The 22,566-nt window shown below is 46.9% G+C and overlaps 1 protein-coding gene across 1 annotated transcript; it reads right to left on the bottom strand.

Annotated features, from left to right (window-relative positions):
* Positions 1-363: 363 nt before the first annotated feature.
* LOC119402776 (prefoldin subunit 6) lies at positions 364-22,559 on the bottom strand. The gene is made up of 4 exons (XM_037669858.2): positions 22,409-22,559; positions 16,930-17,000; positions 11,399-11,523; positions 364-536 (listed from the first exon to the last, which is right to left on the bottom strand). Exons 1-4 carry the CDS (start codon positions 22,467-22,469, stop codon positions 416-418), a joined length of 378 nt encoding a protein of 125 aa, XP_037525786.1. The 5' UTR covers positions 22,470-22,559; the 3' UTR covers positions 364-415.
* Positions 22,560-22,566: the final 7 nt, after the last annotated feature.

Below are 22,566 nucleotides of genomic sequence, written 5' to 3'. Positions count from 1 at the left end.
AGGCACAATGGGCTTTTCGGGGGACACATAGGGAGCCACATATGGAAGTAGCTTGTCGCCTTCACACCAGGAAGAGACCTGCTAAGTTTCAAGACTAGCCAGAAAGGTCTGCCATTGCCCAAGATAAACCACCTTTTTCTTTTGTTTGATGCAATACTTCACAAAACGTGCTTATATGTGACATGAATTTTATTCGTGGGCCTGTACCGAAATTATGCCAATAAGGATCTTGGTGGCTGAGGAAGCCAGGACGCACTCAAAGGAAAGACCACCGTTATGACATCTCTTTTGCTTTTGTTTCAGCACCTATAATGTGAGCATACAGATTAGAACAAGAAAAAAAAGATGGAGAAACTATAGAAATCGGCTTTGTATAAGTTTTATAAGCAGGTATATTTAGACATATTCAAGGTATTCACATCTTGCCAGCTGCTTTTGCCTTGGATTGCTGGATCTGTTGTTCTAGCTTGTGGATGGTGTCCCTCTGGGCATCTTGCTTCTTTTCTAATTCCTGGAGCAGGGAATCATGCCTTTTCCTAGGTTAAAGAAAAAGTAAGTTAAAACATGCTGAATAGTCAACATATGCAAATCCTGAGCATAAGTTTTTCATGGTTGGGATAGACATCCCTTTCTGACCATAACAACAGTTCTGTGAAGTAGCCTTGATCAGACACATCCAAACACCAAACTGAACCGCACAGGCACTGTAGAAAGTGAATAGAGCACATGATCAGGGGCCCAACTGCATCTCTAAGCGCTAAAAGCATCACAGCGCAACAGAGCATGTAGAAAGGAAATCTGTGGCACCCTGTGATGCACTTTTTCACCATCTCATCAACAGCTCTGGCAAGGGAGCACTTGTAAAAGTCGACACTGGGGAAACCGTTAGCGCTCGTAACACAGAAAGAAACACCTAGTTGGCTGTGCTATGATGTGGCAATATTTTCACCCATTCTGCAAGAAAAATGTACTAATAAAAAGTGTGCGGTGCAATTGATAATGGTGAGCATCCAATTCCCCATTAAAGAGAAATTGCACAATGATGTGCACTGTGCGCGTATCAAGCCTCAGCTGCATTGAAACACTAAAGTTCCAGCATGGCCGAAGGTAGGCAAATGCTCCTGACAAGAGGCTGTTGCAGCCGATAAATAGTGCCATAAGCAAAGAAAGCTTCCCTAGTGAAGATTGTTGGAAGAAATGTTCCTTTGCCAGTACCTTCGAAGAGACAAGGGAGAAAACAGTATCACACGGCCACTGCCAATTGCCGCACATGCTTTGGACACCACACATGGTCTGCAGTGTGCACTGCAGTCGCTAGTGCTCCAAGATGCATCTTGGTCACTGCTTGTGGGCTGTTTACTTTCTATAGCATCTGTAAAAATTAGCACTTTCTTTTCGGTAAAGTTAAAGCAAATTTCTAGCGAATGAACTACTAGCTTTAACGACAGAGAGAAATAGATGAAAAGGAAGAGGCAGGGAGGTTAACCTGGTGCGAGCGACCGATTTGCTACCCTGCACAGGGGTGGGGATATAGGCACCACACAGGCTATGACATGCTGACAAATGTGCACGTGCGGTATGTAAGGTATGTTTTGGGTAAAAATTTTGCTCAGTTCAACGTCCCCCGAACTACAGTTGATGCCTCAAGAGTGTCCATTTATGTTTTTTTTTCTTTGAATTCTACGTGACTACCATCCAGTACCTGAAAGTGGCATACGTGCCCACTGTCTCTTTGTGAATGTAGGTGTGTGCTCCAGGTCTTACTCAGTCCCTGAAGCTGTGGTAGCAAGGCTCACTGTGTGCCTCCCCAACCATTACCATATATGCATACAGTGGCATGAAAAGGCAGTATAGTGGCCTACCAGTCAGTCTGCTTTGAGAGAAACGGCGCCAAGCTACTCCTGGGAACACAAGCTGTTGACCAGATCAACATTGTCAGCACAAGCATTATCACCGAGGGCCATTCTTTAAGCGTTGTCGTGGTGAATGGACTGCTGCTGCTCCCCGATCAACAAGGTATTGTTCCCAACTTTCGTGATTTTTTTGTAACTACCACATGCAATATAACTTCCCACTTCTTGACCTTATTGCCAAGTTGTCAATTTACAATAGGGGATATTCAAAATGTGCAGCGCCATCTGTCGACAATCCCATAAGCTCAATCCACCATGTTTTGTTGGGCATGAAAATGAAACCAGTCGCATATCGCAGCCTTTAAGGTGCTAGCTACTGGTTTTTCATCTTCGTCGTGCAATGACTTCCCAATGCTTCGTGCGCTGTTCAGGCAACGAGGGAGCCCTGACAATGCCGGGAACAAGGTAACACTATTTTTAATCAAATTTATCAATTACATGAACGAAGACAAAGAATGTACCGACGCGAACTTGTTTCGTCAACAAGATCGGCACTGTGCTTTCGTGTGGAAGTTCTCGGCACACGCAAAAGCGCTCTTCAACCTCCGTTCTTATTTCTCCGTGCAATTTAGTTGCTTGCCTGCAACATAACCTAGACTTGCAGAACAATATATTACGATATATGCATTTTAAAAGAGATGGCAGACCGCACACAAGTGACAGAGCATGATTGTTCAATATTAGCTTGGCCGTGTTACAGATCGACGAAAGCAATGATTTACGTATATAAACATGTGTAGGAAGTGCCACAGACGTTGCTGCGCTTGTCTGTAGTAAATCACTCGATCAGCACAAGACTTGACAAAGACTCGATCGACGAAGAGATTCCAACAGGCATAGTCTGCATGCCACGTCTGCCCTTCACTTTACACCCCATTATCTCTCTCCTTTTATTTTTCTTTTGCTTTGTTCGGTCAGCGCGTGCTGCGAACATGGCGCGAAGAGTTACGGAGCCATACAGTAGATGGAGCTGTTTGTTCAGTAGATCATCGCACTCATCTTTTCGCTGATCGAGGGACCTCGCATGCTGTTCGCAATAGTGCGCGGTTATGAACGCATTCGTGGCATGCGGAAGCAAAGAGCGCAGTATTTTAGAAAGATATGTCAGTAAACGCACACGTATAACATTAAAGAAAACCAAAACGACAATACTAAATCCGCGTGATAGATTACGATCACAAAACATTACAAACAACCAGGGTGCAGTAAAAGAGCATTACTTGGGCCGCTGTCTTTGTATACAGTTGAAACGCGCCATCAAAATTTCTGTTTCATTTGCGGCGCACCACTCATGCACATGTCCATGCCTTGTTTATTTTGAAAAAAAAAAACTACAGCACACGTTACTGTGGAGGGTGTACAGACACTTGTGGCTAAAGAAATGAGCCGACGAAAGCAGCAGTGTTGCACAGGTCATGTAGAAACAATGTGGCGTCGAGTATTTATGACGCATGTATAAAATCGCAGTGGGAAATACGATGGAGATGTATTGTAGCGCAATGTTATCTTAGAAGTTTCGACAGTCACATCTCCTCTGCAACAGACACTTTTCTTGAACGCCTACCTCAGATCGGAAGCGCACGCCACTAGAGAACAGAAGTTCGGCTTTGCGAAGCGGTGCGCCTCTTGCAGCTGCCGTTTGGATGAGTTTTTAAGTGTGCAGAGTTTCGATATTGAGTCCTCGTTGATTTCTGGCAGCACAATGAGGTCCGCTGACCGTTCGGCACTGGATGACAAAAGAAACAGCCGCATTTTCTTGGTCCGAAAGCTTCGCCAACGACTGCGGCTCAGCGTCTTCGTGGCCTCTCTTTATTGAGACGCTAGCAGACGATTCCGCGACAGCGCCCAACAAAAAATGGCGGATGCGCCCAGTGTTGCTGGAGCGCCAAGCATTATGAATATCCCCTATTAGTCTCTGCATTGTCATATACATATGTCTACAGTACATTTGTTGTAGAAACCCACTTTTACTGATTCATATATTCCCTGGTTTCTGTTCCCTTGACACTGACCCATTCACTGTGTTTGCCACCGACCAAATCAAGCATCAAATGTCTACCCCTTGGTCACTTCTTGGTTACGAGCTTGTACCAAACAGAGGGCATGGCACAGGACAAGTCTAGTTCAGCTGCAGTGCATGGCTACAGATATGCTGCAGCAAACTGGTTTGGACATGCTTGCATCGCAGCTAGTCAACAGTGCAGTCAAAAACAGTCTCTTTCCTCTGTGTGAATGTTGGCAAGGAGAGGGTAAAGGTAGCAACAGTGGCTTGCTAGTGTCGGTCATTTGTTCTCAAGCACAGTCAGCTACAGCTTCGAAGCAATCTACGAAACTAGCTCCAGGTGTTCAGGAGCAGCAAGGCTGATGGAGATGCTATAGCAAAGCCATGGTGACTCTTTACAGGTTGGAGATGTTGCTGCATGGCTGCCATGACAGCTGTGTCCCAGTATACATCGTTATTGTAGAGCAGGAAAATCTTTCCATTCACGAGCGAAACTGCCATCGGCCTTCGAATGGCAAACAGCACGCAGCATGTTGCCGTGCCTAATTATACACTGCCAAACATGAATGCATTAGGGAATAATGGTACTTGAAACATGAGCAACGTGAGGCTACAAATTGCAAACCGACACATGCAACCCTTGTGTGTGCAATAAGCAAGCAACAATGAGGAAGAGCAGGCGTGCAATCGACCACATGGAGGCACACTAGCAGGCGAACTGGGACTTGTTGGTTGACCAATTAACTGTGTTTATTCCTAGTGATGTCACCAGGAGCAACAGTCGACAACACGATGAGCGATAAGGCTAATGCAAAGGCCGGGGAAGGAGCACGGGACAGTTCTTAAAAAAAATCTGCGGCATTCCCACAGTATGTATAGTGCACTTCCGCATTCATCAAAAACCGCAGCATTTTATGCACAATGGGAGTCTTTACTTGAAACATGTCAAAAAAACGATGGGGGTGGTTCAGGGTCCCTTCACGTTACACAATCTGCTCTGTTCAAGCCACCAATTGCCATTTGATATGTGCGAATTTGTCAGAGTTAGAGGTAACAGCAGAAGCTACTTTTGATCGGCAATAGTGTTACGGTTTATGGTAGGTGTGGCGACCACTGCGCACAGACCTACGCAGCCTCCGTCACGTCACTGATTAGCCCGGCGTGACACAGCTACTTGCTGCAACACGCTTCCGATAAAAGACAGCGCCACGCAGTTTCACCGGAGGCTTACGTCACCACTGCTGGCTATATAACCCAAGCTACCAAGCTTGGTTTCATGTTTTGTTTCTCTAACCTTCCGAAGTGCAGCATCGGCATGCTTGCCCTGCTGCTGCTACTACTACGTTAATGAACATCGTTTCGTTTTATGTTGGGATCCATCCTTCACCGACTCCGCATCCCACATCTGGTGACCCGAAAATCGAACTAACCGCACCGCCATGGCCGACTCAGAAGACCTCACCGCTCTCCGCCATTAGGTACAACAACTCCAACAGGAACTACTGACCCAGCAACAGCAGCAAGCTCGCAACACTTCCACAAACGAGGCCGTGCCCACCGGCCCCGCTGAGGACGTCAGAAGTCCTACAGAAGCCACCCCGCACGCTGCTTCCTGGCGTGTTGCTGTCAAGCTTCCGCCATTTTGGGCGGACTCACCCGAGGTCTGGTTTGCCCAGGTTGAGGCCCAGTTCTCCCTGGCGGACATCAACCAAGACCGGACCCGCTACGACTACGTCGTCGCCCACTTGGACGCACGTTACGCCAACGAGGTCCGGGATATCCTCGCAAACCCACCAACGGCTAACGCTTACGAACACCTGAAGACCGCACTTATCCGTCGCTTATCACTCTCAGAAGAACAAAAGATACGACAACTGCAGTCCGCTGAGCTCGCTGAGCGCAACCCTTCGCAGCTCCTGCGCCACATGCGTGCGCTCGCGGGCAACATGCACGTACAGGATTCTTTCCTGCGATTGCTGTGGCTCCAACGACTCCCGCCGCACGCCCAGGCAATTCTGCAGGCACAGGTCCGGCTACCTCTCGATGAACTTGCGGAAATTGCTGATCGCATTGTCGAGGCCTCCTTACCACAGTGGTCGCCCACCACCCGCACCGCTGAACACCACAGAGCTTGCGCGCCGTATCGACGACATCGATCGACGGCTCACCTCCATTCAACAACACCTGGGTGAACGTCTTCCGATGCAACAGCGCCGCCATTCGCCAAGCCGCGACCGAAACACCACCCCACTGCCGCAACCTGACATCAACGGTCCGTGGTACTACCACCGACGCTTTGGCGACAAAGCCCGGCAATGTCGTTCACCTTGTTCCATGGGACATGCGGAAAACGACAACGGCAGCTCGTAGAGACGGCCGCAAGCTGCCAACCCGGAGGCCGTCGCATCTTCGTCACCGACCAGATCACGAAGCAGCGTTACCTGGTCTACAGCGGTTCTGACATTTGCTGCTACCCGCGATCTCACCTTCAAGGCCCTCACCCGCCAACATCTTTCGAGCTCAACGCGGCAAACCGGTCCACAATCAAGACGTACGGCTCGCTGCGCCTGCACATCCAGCTCAAGAACTCACGGCGCGACCTTCACTGGAACTTTGTCATCGCCGACGTCGCCAAGCCAATCATCGGCTCAGACTTCCTGGCTCACTGCAACCTCCTTCCGGACTGCCGCAACGATCGGCTCATCGACGCGACAACGGGACACTCCACACCAGGCCAGCGAACGACCGCCCAACAGCTAAGCATCAAGATCCACAGTGTCGATGATCACTCGCCGTACCATGCCATCCTCGCCGAGTTTACCGGCTTGACGCGCCCAAGCGGACTGCCATGCAAAGTGCAGCACACCACCGTGCACTACATCCGGACCTCTCCAGGCCCCCCGGTTTTTTGCCGTGCCCGTCGCCTGGCCCCAGACCGCATGCGCATAGCCAAGGCAGAGTTCGAAGCCATGCTCCGAGAAGGCATCGCCCGTCGCTCCGATGGCCCATGGGCCTCGCCACTTCCCCTTGTCCCGAAGAAGACCACTGGCTGACGACCATGTGGGGACTACCGCACCCTCAACGCACGCACCATCCCGGACAGGTACCCAGTACACCACATACACGACTTCGCCCATCACATTCATGGCTGCCACGTCTTCTCTGTGCTAGACTTGGTGAAGGCTTACACGCAGATACCCGTCAACCCGGACGACGTCACGAAAACTGCAATAATCACCCCGTTTGGCTTGTTCGAGTTTCCCTTCATGAGTTTTGGCCTTAGGAACGCTCGGCAAACCTTTCAGCGCTTCATCGACGAAGTCGTCCGTGGCCTCGACTTCTGCTTCGTCTATCTTGACGACATATTGATCTTTTCACGTGACGCCGAAGAACACCACGGGCACCTTCGTCTGTTGCTCCAACGCCTCGACGACCACGGCCAGCTCGTCAACGTCCAGAAGAGCACGCTCGGCGCTTCCACCGTCCATTTCCTCGGCCACGAAGTTTCGTCAGAGGGAACTCGACCCCTGCCTGATCGCATCTCTGACTTGCAAAAGTACCCTCAACCCACCACCGCTAAAGACCTTCGCCGTTTCCTCGGCATGCTGAAGTTCTATAGACGCTTCTTACCGCACGCCGCCGACTACCAGGCGCCCCTTCATGATGTCCTGGCTGGTCTACGTGGAAACCAACCCGTCACGTGGACACCGACTTTGGTGCAAGTTTTTGAGGAATGCAAGACTGCTCTCTGCACCGCTACGCTCCTCTCCCATCCCGTCCCAGACGCTCCCTTGGGACTCTTCACGGACGCCTCTGGTTTCGCCGTCGGCGCCACCCTGATGCAACGCGTGGACAACACCTGGCACCCCTTGGCATTCTTTTCAAGGAAACTCGCAGCTCGGAAGGTGAGCCCTTCAATGGCCAGTTCCACCGACGAAACCACGACCGCTGCCCGTACGAGTTCGCCAGCTTACTACAGAGAACTTCTGGCGATATACGAAGCAGTGCAGCACTTTCGCCACGTTCTCGAAGCGCAGCACTGCACCATCTATACTGACCACAAACCTCTAACGTACGCCTTCTCTCAACGTCGCGATAAACTCCCGCCTGTTCAGCAGAACCAACTCTCGTTCATTGCACAGTTCACCACCGACATCCAACACATCAGCGGGAAAGGCAACATGGTCGCCGACGCGCTTTCACGTGTGGCCACCATCAGCTCGGTGCAAATACCAGCAGACATCCTCGCCGAGACTCAGACCACGGAGGCCGAGCTGCAGGAATTTCTCAAGGGCACGTCCTCACTTCAGCTAAAAGAAGTCCCCATTCCAGGGTCGGCAAGAACTATCTGCTGCGACATGTCGACAGGACGAAGCAGGCCCTACGTGCCCCTGTGCCATCGCCGTGGTCTTTTCAACCAGCTCCACAACCTCAGCCATCCCGGCATACGTGCCTCTACACGCCTCGTGGCTGACCGCTATGTCTGGCCCTCCATGCAGCGGGATTGTCGCACGTGGGCGCGCTCCTGCATTCACTGCCAACGTGCAAAAATCACCAGGCACGTCACGTCCCGACTCGGAACATTCGCTCAGCCCTCAGGTCGGTTCGAGCACGTCCACCTTGACATCATAGGACCATTTCCCCCGGCAGGACCCTACCACTACTGCCTCACCGCCATCGACCGCTACACTCGATGGCCCGAGGCATGGCCTCTCAAGGGAATCACCGCGGAAGACGTCACCTCGGCCTTCTTCTCCGGCGGGATTGCCCGTTTCGGCGCTCCCTGCCGTGTAACCACCAACCAAGGGCGACAGTTTGAGTCTCACCTATTCAGGCTCCTGGGATTGACCATTGGGTTTGAACGCTTGAGGACCATGAGCTACCATCCCTGCGCCAACAGAATGATCGAGCGTTTTCACCGACAGTTCAAAGCCGCCATTATGTGCCACCCGGACTCAACCTGGCTCGAGGCCATCCCAGCTGTCATCCTCAGTCTTCGCGCCACCTTCAAGCTGGACATCCATGCTACGCCAGCAGAGCTCGTCTACGGGGAACCACTCCGTCTGCCAGGTGAATTTCTCGCAGCTCTTCCATCCAGCACTACGACGTCAGACCCCACCGACTTCGTCGCCCGGCTCAGACACACCATCGCTACCTTACGCCCGTCCTCTGCAGCCCACCATAGCAAGCCCACACCTTTTGTGTTCGAAGAGCTAGCATCGTGCACGCATGCTTTCCTCCGCGACGACATCGTCCGCCGGCCCTTCCAGCCACCCACAGCGGACCCTATCTAGTCGTCCATCGCGACGACAAGAACTTCACCTTGCGCTTGAACGGGAACGACGTCCGCGTCTCGATTGACCGACTCAAGCCCACATACATCGCGGTGAACGAACCTGGCAGCGCCACTCTTTCAACTGGCGTCCTTCCACAGCCACCGACGTCGCAGCCCGCTCCTTTCACGACACGCTCCGGACGTTTGGTAGGCCTCCCAGATTTCTACAGACCCTGAGGGCTCTGCACTCCGCGGGGGGGTGATGTGGCGACCACTGCACACAGACCTACACAGCCTCCGTCTCGTCACTGATTAGCCCGGCGTGACACAGCTACTTGCTGCAACACACTTCCGATAAAAGACAGCGCCACGCAGTTTCTCCGGAGGCTTACGTCACCACCGCTGGCTATATAACCCAAGCTACCAAGCTTGGTTTCATGTTTTGTTTCTCTAACCTTCCGAAGCGCAGCATCGGCATGCTTGCCCTGCTGCTGCTACTACGTTAATAAACATCGTTTCCTTTTATGTTGGGATCCGTCCTTCACCGACTCCGCATCCCACATAGGCATCTAAAGGATAAGGCAAAATGAAAATTAGCTACAGTTTGCCATAAATCTAGGCATCGTACACTGTGAAATCCCATTACAACGAATTTGCAGGACGTGTGAAAAGGTTCATTGTTGCAGAATTTCGTTGCAGTGAAATTTCATGTATAGACCACAAAACTTAAAATATGATGATTGTGACTTGTCCTCTGGTCCCGGCAAGCATATGCATTATTTTTTGTATAGAACTCTCGCTAACTCAGATATATTTGGCCACACACAGTTATTCAGATGACCCTTGGAGCATGATGAGTGCAATGAGCTGTGTGAAATGTGTGCGTTAAAGCTTTGCTACATGCTGAAGTATGCATCACCACAGTCACAAGCGAACAGGAAAGCGGATACGCTTTGTGCCTTTACACGACTTTACTGCCTTTAATCTTGTGCTGTGTTAGCTGCTTGCCTTTGGAGCTGCGCAGTTGCTATGGATGATCATGACAATGGTGACCACCGTTTAATGAGCAGCACTTGCAGCGAACAGTAGCTCCGTTTTCAGTAAGTGTGCACTGGCTGGACACATGCCTTCAGAACTGAGTCGTTGCTATCTATAATGATCGCGTCTACTGCAGTTTTGTCCGTAGCGGTTGTGGCAAGCATCATTGCCTTGACCCGGTGAGTGCTGGATTTTTATGTACTTATGGAGTTTTGTTGTCGCTATGCATGGTCGTGGCGACAGTGACCGCGGGTTCCTTCGCAGTAGTTCTGGCTAACAGTAAGCTCAGTTTTCGCTCTGTGTGCGTCGGCCGCACATGTACTTCCAGAGCTGCGTTGTTGCCATTCATGGTCGTGGCAACCATGCTTCTGTCTACAGTGGCTGCGGCAAGCAAAGTATCGATTTTACAATCTGCGCATTAAATGCGTGCATATTTTCAGACTTCCGTGGTCACCTATGATCACGTCGACACGACTGTGATTCTGTTTGCAGTGGCTGCAGCACAACGTAGTCTCGCTTGGACTAAGCGCACACTGGCCATGCTGTGCCTTCATAATGCTGCGGTCGTCATCCACGATTGCAGGACTAGTGACGACGAGCAGAAGCTTCATATTGAGCGCTATGTCACAAACATAGTGGGAGTCCCGAAGAATGATTCTACTGTGGCCTGCACATGCATCAAACCCGCTGGCTGCATCGGGGTGGATAGACAATCTCTCGCTGAGCATCTCAATGGCGAAAAATTCATGAAGATGTGTGTGTGCTAGCAGAAAGAGTGTCTCAGATGAAGACACAGGTCTTGCAATGCAGTTGCACTGCTCTGGAAGCCACAAGCCAACGAAAAATAGTCAAGTTGCCATTGGTGTGTTTTCCTTATGCGGTAGCACTCACGAAAGCTTTGCTGAAGTGAAGTACCCAGGAAAATTATTCGTCGTGATGAGACACTTTTTGCGTTGTTTTCTCTGGACGGCTGATAAAGATTTGAAAAATTTTAGTTGTGGTTGAAATTTTGTTGTAGTAGCGTTTGTTACAGCGGATTTGACTGTATTAAATTATAATCATACAAATACATGCAGAACCTCTTTTAGAGTATCTTTTCTTTCCACCTTGTAAAATTTTTTTTTTGCACTCTGTTATAAATAGTAAAAGAAGCAAAACTGTTATACTAACAATTCTGTGCTGATGTATTCCAGCCTTTTTTCAACATTTTGTTTGGCCTCTTCAAGACCCTGCTTGATAAGTACAGGGCCAATTAACTTGTACACCCCTGCATCTGCTTCTAGAAGAGCCAGCTCCTGCATAGAAAAAAGAAAATCTTGAATGTGTCAATTCTATGAGCACCTGTACTAAGTTAACAAAAAGGGATTTCAAGTTCTATGCCTACAGACAAAAAAGAAAGGAATATACACAAACTCACTATAGTGCTAAATGATCAACTCATCATTTATGCACGCATCACTTTATTATATACTTCAATTCCTGGCCATGGCGATTCCATCAAGAAGCTGAACAGGGTTGACAACAATGGCATGCTCACTTCCACTAATGCCTTACTGCTACTGATACCACATAATGTTGTTGGGAAAGTGAAATGCTGCATCTAGAACCATGAAAATTCAAGTTTAGGAAAACTCATTTTGCTTGTGTTTTGAAATTTGTGACCAATAGCTTGGGTTTGCGTGCATTGGTTCTAAACAGGTGCCCTTGCATTTCAGCCCCACTAAAATGTGGTGCTGTGGCCAAGGATCGAACACGCATCCTCGAGATCAGCAGTATGCCACTTTACCTGCCAAGCTACCATGGCAGGTTCTTACAATTCCTTCTGCTTTTTGTTCTTGTACATGCTGGGAAGGAACCTAAAGAAAATGTGGTGGCATGGCCCCTTTACCAAGCTTTACGGCAAAATGCATCCTGACATTCGCAACAGTGATCCTTCTTTCCCTTTCATCAGTGAGAAGTGCAACAGACCTTTTTCAAGCACACAAGTGCCACCAACAGGCGCCCAAGCGCTCATGGGAAAAGTGTGTACGCCGCGCAGCCGTCGCGACAAGCGCGCGGGCACGTGGGCCCTCACGCTTTAGCTTTCCGCCTACACCATGCCAGCACTGCTCAGATCAAGTGCATCTGATAAGGTGGAACATATTACTGTGCAATTCAATTATGAAGTTCTTCTGTGTTTAGCTACGACGACCTCTCTACGATTTGTGTTCCCGCGTGCCACAGTTGGAGCAGCTGAGCGGTTCCAAAGCGTCATTTTTTTGTTGTTGATGTTGTTTTGGCGCCAGTATGCCCTACAGCATAAATAAAACAAAAGGATACAACTCAGTTTCGTAGACGAATTTCACGTGCGGTCAATGCAATTCGTGTTGATCCATTTGGAATCAGTGTCCGCCGACACTGTTGACGAGCACAAAGTGAGGCTCTGAGATTTAACGATTACGCGAGAGAGTACAGTCGGCCTTTAGTAAAATAAGATATACTGCTTAGACAGCGTTCGCGTGGCTCGCACCGCAGGTAACAAAGGATGAGCTTTTATCACTATTCGTTGATACTAACTGCAGATGTTACATTTGACAAACCCAAATTTTGATTTAGCGTGTTGGCTCACATGTGAACACACTGTAGATATGTATAGTCGTACTCGTGAGCAATACGAGATTACATTTTAAAGCTAACATTGGTTTGAGCAGCGGAACTTAAAAACGAGGGAGAAGAAGAAGAAAGACACGGACGTCGCTGTCCTAACAACTGAAATTTTATAATCTATGCGCGCAGCTAAATAAATAAGTAAAACACGCACAGTCACCAACAGGTGACCTTTTAAAGATGACAACAGGTGACATTTTAAAGGCCATAGTGGCTAAACACAGTTGGCAAGCGCAGGAGTGTTCTTGACACTAAATGCTATCTCTCACATTTCGGTATGTCACATTCTTATCATTACGTGCATTACAAATAATCGTTGAATGAACATGAATTCACTGTTCCAGCTCATATTGCTGTATGCCTTGACGGCGTCGGCATGCGATACTGTACATGCTGCTTAACTGCTGTATTCAATACATATCCACTCGGTAATACATACACTGCACTGCGTTAATAGTCTTAGCAAGTTACTGAAATACTGCACGGTATTACGGTACTGCTCCTCCTTTCCCACTCGTTGTGCTTTTGCCGCTCCTAATTCCAGTGAAGGCACCCCGACACCACAAAACCTTTTAAAAATTACTGTGGGGTAATTGTCACGCCTCATTTGTACCTGTCAGCCTACGCATTGTTAATGAGGAACCTGTCGTTCGGGGGACTGACTGTTACTGGAACTGGGAGGAGGCGAGAAAGGAGGAACGCTGTGGTAATACCATAGCGTATTTCCGTAACTTGCTAAAAGGCTCTAATCCTTTCACATTTCATGCGTAGAGATAAGTGCAGATGCGTTTGGATTTACGATGTAAGGATGCTCAAGAAATGGCGACGTGTTCTTTTTGTTTGGTGCTTCCACAGCGCCAATGAGCAGCCGGTGACCGAACAGCTGGCTTGCTCGGAGTATACACTTTCCCCACAGAGCTCCGCGCGCCCATGGGGCATTCTGGGATTGCTTGAAAAAGGTCTATTATTGTTCTGTGTGATGTACCTTTTCTTTGATTTTTTTTTCTCGTGTTAACTTGGCCTTGAACGCTTTCCTACTTGCCACAAGCCCGCGTGTTTCAGTTACCTAAGTAACTGAAACACACGCTCATCCTTTCTGTGCACAGGCTCGTCCTTTCTGTGGTTCATTCATTTTCCACTAGACATGTAAACAGTTTACCCTGAATCATGGTTTCAGAGGTCTAGCCTGAATGACAAATGAGTATGTCATCCGACATGAATCTCTCTTTCACAGCAGGTATCCACAGTAACACAGTTTTCCCTAAATTGCTTTGACTTTAAAAGTTTGGCTTTCTATTTTGTAAGCACTCACTACTAAAGAAAGACAAGTAGAAATAACACTGCCTTGACTTCAACCCATCTTGTGGTACTGTAGTTGCTTGTGGCTTTTCTTTTTCAATTTTAACGTTTTACTATGATTCAGTATACCATGTTTACTCGCATGACGCATGCACCCCTGTCTTTAGTCAAAACATTTTTTTTTCTCTCCCGCATAACCTACTTTAAACCTCTGCAGTTTCATGAAAGGTCGCACTGTAGCTTTCTTACTTCACTTGATCCGGCTGATGTCATGGCAACAGGAGCAGCAGCCGCGCAGCGCCTCCTCTTCCTAGCACTCTTTTTTTGTATTATGTCAACCCCCTCCCTCCAATGGCTTCAAGCAACCCCCTCCCTATCACTTTCCTATGGCTTCAAGCAAACTTCGCAATGATAGCGCAACACGTACAAAGCTATGAGCCATCTGCTGACCCGCTCTAAAAATACGGGGTACAGCACGAGACCACGTGTGACAGCGGTCAGTTAAAGTATGCATTTCCTGCCAGACACGCGTACAGACCCCTTCCCCCCACCCTGTCTCCCATCTCCATGCGTCTTTTGCATGATGTAGACAGCAGCACTTGTGCGCTTTCACTCCCACATAAAACATATGACGTGTGGAGCAATGTCATCGATTTGGACTTTATACGGAGCATGAAGGCGACGATGATTGCAAAAATGTGCCTGGAGGGTCCAAAGTGGTTTGAAAATTGTGTATGCACAAAAAAAGAACAAGCTTTCATTACACAAGTAAATACGGTACAATTTATTTAAGAAGTCATTATAGCAGCACAAGAAGATATGGCACAATATTTTCACTACCTCAGGGATGCAACAGCCAAAATAGGATTTGGAGCAATTTTTGGAGCAGCAAAATGTTGCTTTTGGAGCACAGAAATCTAAACTTGGAGCAGGTTACGAAAAAGAAACCTGAATTCTTTAGCCCGAACTCCCAAGTTTGGAGCAGCATAACAAAAAAGGCTTATTTTTAGAAAAGAAAACAAAAATATGTAAAAACTATTCAACATCAGCTAACTCGTGCACAGTGCACGAATTTCAATAAAAGCAGTGTGTTGAGCCACCCCACAGTGTGAACAATGACTAAGTCCACGTTAGCATTTGCAGGACCTGTCAAATAATTCGACAGGCACTGGAAATGCTAATGTGGACCTGCGAACCTGGCAACCTGGAAATTTGGGAGATTCGTAAAGCAGAAGTAAGTGGGGGTAGCGAAAAAAGAAAACTGGCATACGCTTTTGTCTATTGTTTCTGAAGGCCGCAGAAACGCCATACACAGCAGCTCCAAATGATTGCCAACAATTTTTTAGACGTCAGCGATCATACCAGTACTCGTAATTACACGGCGCGTGCACGAATGAGTAATTATGGAACAAAATGCGCTGTGTCCCTGGCAGCTAGTACTGATAGCCCCTTCTAAAACTCAGTATGTTTTTCCGCAGGACACCAGTGTACTGCGGTAAAAGTGGCTTAAAAAGCGTTCTCCACGCAATAAAACAAGCATCAGGAAATCTGAGAACTATACTGTCCTTTTCTATTGCGATAGCAACTATATGGACACTCTCGACGAGTTTTTGCCGTCATATCCCGTATAAAGTCCAAACTGATAACATATTTCTGCAGGCACGTAGGCAATAAGGGGGGGGGGGGGCAAAGGGTGCCCGCCCCACCCCCCGAATTTGTCCAGTTTTCTATATTCCCGGGCAGCTTTTTTCTTTATGCCATGGAAAGACTTTCTTTCGGACAGTTAAGCCTTGCCCCCCCCCCCCGGAAAAAATCCTGGCTACGTGCCTGTATCCCTGTGCATAGTATTTTCTACCGCGGGTAAAAGTGCGCGAATGCGGGCGACGAACACGGCTGAAGCAGATATCAAACGAGCCAGCCTATCTCCGTCACTCGGAGGGCGCATGCGGTAACACCACTCCGCTCGGGAAGCCTGCCATCAAAGCATAGAGGAAACGCCCCGCCCGTCTTGAACGAGCATGGAAAGATGCGAGAGGGGGCGGGGGAGCTGTCGCTCGAGTAGCAACTTTGAACATTAATTCTAAGGCCACGGTCGCGATCGCTGGCGTGCGCGCTATCCCGGCAGCCATCAGCGGGCTGCTCGTATATCCTGCTACATGCTGCGCTCTCAATGCAAAGACACTGTGCAGAAAGAGCATCTTTCCCTGAAGCAGCCGTATTCTCTTACACCAACGTTTTGTAGAGTTACGCGAGATCGGATACAAGAGTTTGCTGCCAGCCTCACTTCGTATAACGTTACAATTTGCTGCATTCATCGCATTCATTGCTTCGTCCTTGCGGTGAAACTGACTTTTTTTTCTTTCGCGAGGGGTTAGGGTCTGCGCGTCTGTATTGGATGCCGATGCACACACTGCAGATGACCAACGCGGCCTCCATTTCTTGCTCAAATTTGCGCAACTGAGAAAATTTTAAGCTGGTCGGGCGTTTTGGCGCAGCGTCGCACAATTTTAATTAATTTCACGGTTTTGGCTCAGTTTGGAGCAAAAATAAGAAATTGTATCAAATTGGCGCAATTGGCGCAGCTGTTGCATCCCTGCTACCTGCAAGTGAGGGAGTAAACAGCAGTACAAAACACACATGAAACAAATGAGGGGAGTGTTGTTGCTTCATACCCAACCACCAATAATAAAAAAGTAAACAACTTAAAAAAGCCTAACAAAAAATTCAATGTTCACAGAATTAAGCAATGACATTACCTCTTTGACAACAGTGTTCTCATTCAACTGGGAGTCCAGCTTTTGCCGCAAGCTGTATGTCTTCTGGAAGTCTGCAGGTAATGAAATATTATTAAATATGGCAATTTTCACTTATACAGAATTGATGATACCCAGTGAAGCATATTACAATAGGCAAACTCAATATTTTTGTGCATGTTCCCTTCTGTATAGCTCATTTAGCCAAAAAATTATGATGGACTGTCAATAAATGTATTACATTTATTTAACCTTATTTCAAGGAACTCATTACACAGTGATGTAATTGTTTTTTAGTGCATTTACCAATGAGTCATCTTAAACAGAGAGTAATTCGACATCTATTTATTGTGCCCTCAGGAATTCTCCCACTTCAATAAAATTGTTTGTATCACAGTTTTGTACCTGCACAAATTATTGTCTGAATGCATAAAAATAAAATACAAACATTTTATACATTGCTACCAGAACCCATCTGTAGCAGAGTTGTGGAGTGGCCCCCTCCATTCTACTCCTACTCAATTCGGGGGAGCAGAAATTTATATATTTTAACTCTTCAGAATCATAGAAGTTGGACCATTGACGCTCCTGGAGAGGCTCAGCTAATCTGTTTCATTCCTCCTATTCCCCACATATTGCAGTGAATTCCTTTAATTCCCCACACGGCACAGTTCAATTCCAAATCACATTTTGTCAACTGTCAGCTCTGCAGCCTGCCGGCTGGCTGACTAAAATATGCTGTTTTCAAAAGAAGCCTTTTCCAATCTTGATTTAGGTGAAAATTGATATGCCTTTGAGCAGTGATAACCTTTAGCCCTCAGAAGAAACAGTGCATAAAGACTCCAGTGGCAAAGCAAATGGATGATAAATAGGGCATCTATACTTAATCAACTCTAACAATTTTCAAGCTGTCAATTTTTATTTGTGGGTTGTGCGTGCACTGGACAGATAAATAGTACAGCAAGAGTGACTGTGATAGGGGCGCAGAGTCCAAAGTTATTCAGCTAAGAAAATTCAAAATACAAGGACAAAAATGTCCACCCTAGGCTTAAATCTTTAGCTCACCCACTATCATGCAGCGCTGCCAATAGAATGAGCAGGAAGTGGCTATGCAGGGTACGTTTGCACTCCATGGTTGCCTACAGCAGTGACCAAATGCAAGAGCAGTGGCAAAACAGCAGCCAATACCTTTGCCATTTTTCGTAGTTGTCGTGAACTTTTAGTTACAATCGCGTTTGTTTGGTGTTCAATTACAAGGTACACAAGAGACAAAGAAAACCTAATAATATTCCCTGTCTGATGTAATGCCGTGATTACCTATAATATTACTTTTAACCAATTAAAGGCTCGGTGTTGTCATTTCTGTCAAATTGTCCTGGTGAGCAGCACTATGCAAGGATGAGGTCGGCAACGATATAGTGATTTTTTAGGACGATTAAAGTAGCATATCTATTGAAACCAGCGCTTTGACTCATGCTAAAGGTATCCCCAGCCACCAGTCTATGCAATCCGTGAATGAGGGCTCTTTAAGGAACTTAATTTTCCTGATGCATGTATGAGTTCCAGGACCAGACAAAATACATGAAACTGAACACAAAAGACAAGCATAACTATTCTCACCAAAAATAAGGCCAGCAATAACAGACATGAAAGCCCTATTGTGCTCTCATTATTACTGATAAGTATTTCAAAGACTGCATACTCAAGGACCGCTGTGTAATTTTAGCGCAAACTACACAAGTCAATAATGATGGCGCTATTGGTGTACAAGCAGTGCCCTGCAGAAAAGAACCACAATGTGTTGACGTACCAAATACCACACTTTACTAAGCCAATAAAAAAAGCATTGTAAATAGCTGTAGAAGAAATGAAAATAGGACAGCCTAAAGTTATAACTGTGGCACTTCAATACCATCAACCACTTGAAACAGACATCTCAAAGATGACCTTTTTGTAGTCTGGCTATGTGAAATCCCATAGAAAAGGCACGCTCTATACCATCGTACTAACTGAAAAAAAAAAAAAACTTTTGCGCGATTCAGGAGAGTAATGAGAAACCTAAAAATATTGAACATACAGTGGTTTCACATGAAAAAATAAACTATAGTTATGAGACATGTACTCTGGGTTTTGGGAAAATTTTGACCACCTGGGGTTCTTTTAACGAGCATCGAAATTAAGTATACAGATGTTTTTGCACTTCACCCCCATGAGGATGCAGCCACCGTGGCCGGGAATGGAACTCGTATCCTTGTGCTTAGCACCGCAACACCATAGCTGCTAGGCTACTACACCAGGTGCCATGGGAAACCATGGATGGACTTTAAAACAATGATGCCACCTCATCACCATTTGTAGGTTGGAACAAATAAAAAGAAAGTTCTCTTCCCTGCACTGGTGTCAATGCCAGGACGAATAGATTCCATGTCTCTGACTCACCTAAAAATTAGTCTACTAACACACTTGCAAACACAAAACTGAAAAGCACTAGTGTGAGATTGCAAGGCAATCTTTTTATGATGAAAAGTGAGAGCTACTTACTGTTCTTCATAATCATTTTAACAAATTTGAGACACTTCAGACTGCGTTAAACCAGCTAGATCGTTGAGCTTTTTAGAGAGAAAAGATTCTTGATAGCAACTTGTGATGCAGGCTTACAAAACAATGCGGGCATTACCACTGCTTTTGAAAACTGGCTTCTGTAGGCGCAATGGCACCTATGAGATTGCCGTGCTAGCTAATGCTGCTCCATTTATTTTCATTTCTAAACCCCGTTCTCCCTTCATGAAGTGGCAAACTATACTCGGGGACAACTTTCTGTGGCAATGAAGGGAAAGCTACAGAGCCACAATGCACGTATCCTACCGCTAATGAATGTAGTCCCACAATTCCGTCCGTATTTTTTTGTGAGAGATACATAAAATACTCCTTCATTTTCTACATGTAGCTTTTTGAGACGGAACGCAGTGCACACAAGCGAGATATTTGTATTTCTTTTACTTTATACGTTATCACTTTGTGTTTCTGCGTGCTTGAAAAAGTCGCACCTTATACCCGTACCTTAGACGCTAAGCAGTGTTTGCGTCGAAATGCAACGCTAGCCATCACTTTCCACAGCGTTACGAGACGCGTGCCAAACCGGACTACTTCGCTCAGCAGTACATGTGCAGACGCTCTGCTCCCGTAGCTTTCCCTTCATTGCCACAGAAAGTTGTCCCCAAGTATAGAGGCGCATCTGCTAGACCTGGCTAGCCTTCTTCCTCAATAATGAAAATTATCAGTACGAGTAAAAATGTGTACGTAATGCAGCAGGAAAATAGACATTGACTTATTCCAAATTATCATCTCAATAAGCTACTATATCTACTGCAGTTACTCATATAATTTGTGCCCTCACATAATTTTCGCACCCCTAACAATTAGCCAGGTTTACAGGGGCAAAAAGTTGGCTGCATATTTCGCACTTCGCCTTAAGCAGCTGCGCGCGTGCGCATGAACAAGCAGATTTTGGACGATCGCACTGTCATTCATGAAACAGGTTGCGAGTGCATAGTCCTTTTTACGAATCAAGCAGTGATGGAGCTCGACACTGTCTGGACCATGGCCTTTGCTGCAACTGCCATTGCTGAATCAGAGGCTGGGTCCAAGCTAGTTGGTACAGTGACATTATGAAACCAGTAAACGCACGAAGATGGGCACGAGACTGTTTGTACTGAATCAGAGGCTGGGTCCAAGCTAGTTGGCACCGCGACATTATGAAACCGGCAAATGCACGAAGATGGGCATGAGACTGTTTGTACTCGCCCAACAGTTTCAAAGGCCATCTCATGGACAGCATGAAGAAAAAGTTGCGATGATGTGAGGACCCATTCGGCTGTTCTGCAGTCCTTGGGTGTGGACATCTCGTTAAATAAACCCTTTAAGTCTGCACGTGGATACTCTCAGCGTGGGATCTGGCTTCTCCCAGCATAGTAGAGAAGAGGTTCAAGTAAACGGGGCCATCGAACACGCACGATGAAACCGAGAAAGATGCCCTCTGGGAGGTCAGTGACAGCGGCCACGACATTGATCCTGAGACGGACTTTTCATTCAATGATTCTGACTAGACCGAAACCGGATATAGATAGTGCAAGTGCGTGTTCTGTAAATAAACAAGCACCCTTCGTTCGTGCTATGATACATCATTTTGTTCTTAACGTATATTCCGCGTTATGACTATATACTGCACGTTATTTCATGTGTTCGAGAAATCTCCATGTAATATGCACACCCCCGTTTTCTTGAAGCCCTAAATTCGCGAAAAAAAAAAAAAAAGAATGTGCAAATTAGGCGAGTAAATATGGTACTCTCGCAGAGAGGCATCCCAATGGCTTACAACTGCGTAGCACGCAAATGATTCCATTCTTGACGCAATACACAGGTTTAGTTTAGCAGAGCTAATGCAATATTTTTCTGTTTTTTATCTCTATAACAAACAGACAGCTGCTCACGTCATTTTTAGCAGACTAACCGACTTTCTCACAACCTTGAGTCACCCGTTAATTGTGCAGCAGAAAAAAAAAATACATACATATTCTCTGCAACTTATGAGGCCGTGGGAAAGTTCCTTATACAACAGAGTTAACATAAAAGGTGCATCATACTGGAAGAAGTCAAGCCACCTGTTAAAGCGCGTGGCAACTTGTGCATGAAACCTATGCGCGCGTTTTTAACGTCCCCGAGAGAATAAGAAAGAAAAGCGATGCGTTACACTTCAAGGCTGATTTCCGGACGCCTCCATGTTTCGTGAAGCGATTAATACTGACGGATGGCATGCCGACTACACCAAAGCTGCCAAAGTGCATGGTATGTCATTTCCCTTTTTACAACCATGTCATTCCATACGTGAGAAAGGTTATATTATTTTGCAGCAAATTACGTTACCCGTGTGTAGTTCAGGCAGGTAAAACACTGGCCACAACAAGAGGCAACAAAAGTGGCCTGTTCCAAGCATCACTACAGGACACTGACATCGCGAGTGGGTGGTCACTAATTAGTGTGCCCGTCCAGTGACGTCTAATGAGCCAGTAAGCCGCCCGTAACCAAGTACGCTGTTGTGTGAGACAGAATACTGCATTCCACTACTTTCCAAGCGGTACTATCACCAAAAAAAAAAAAAAATCTGGATCTCTCATGGAGCTATTTTTGTTAGCTTTCGATTACCACGCCCCGACAAGAAGGCTATTTGCTGTATTTATCGGGTGTTGTGAATATGATTGAGAACAATCTTGTTAAGCTTGATACTGGGAAGTATTTTCGGTTATACATAAATTCACACATTTTAGGCATAATTTTAGGCATGTCCCACTTTCAGTGCAATGCAGAGCCAGGCGCGTGCAGGAGTAGTCAGCGGTAAACGAGCAAGACTATACAAATGCTGAATTTAGAATACTGCAGTATTTTGTCGTTAATCTGCTCAAGCAAGAGTCCCAGGGGAGCTTACCTTTCTGAACAGCCTTGTATTTTTCGACTTCTTGCACCAAATTTTTGTGGAGCGCTTCCATTTTGACTCACTCTGCGATTGATGCTGATAGCGATGGCGTTTCCGTCTCTTGCGCTTCACGTCAACAAGTGAACCATTTTCTACTCTACGCGTCGTTA

Source organism: Rhipicephalus sanguineus, chromosome 1 (assembly GCF_013339695.2).
Source record: "Rhipicephalus sanguineus isolate Rsan-2018 chromosome 1, BIME_Rsan_1.4, whole genome shotgun sequence".
Classification (NCBI taxonomy): Eukaryota; Metazoa; Arthropoda; class Arachnida; order Ixodida; family Ixodidae; genus Rhipicephalus; species Rhipicephalus sanguineus.
The sequence above is the reverse complement of the archived record's forward strand: the minus strand, read 5'-3'. Positions and strand labels throughout refer to the sequence as shown.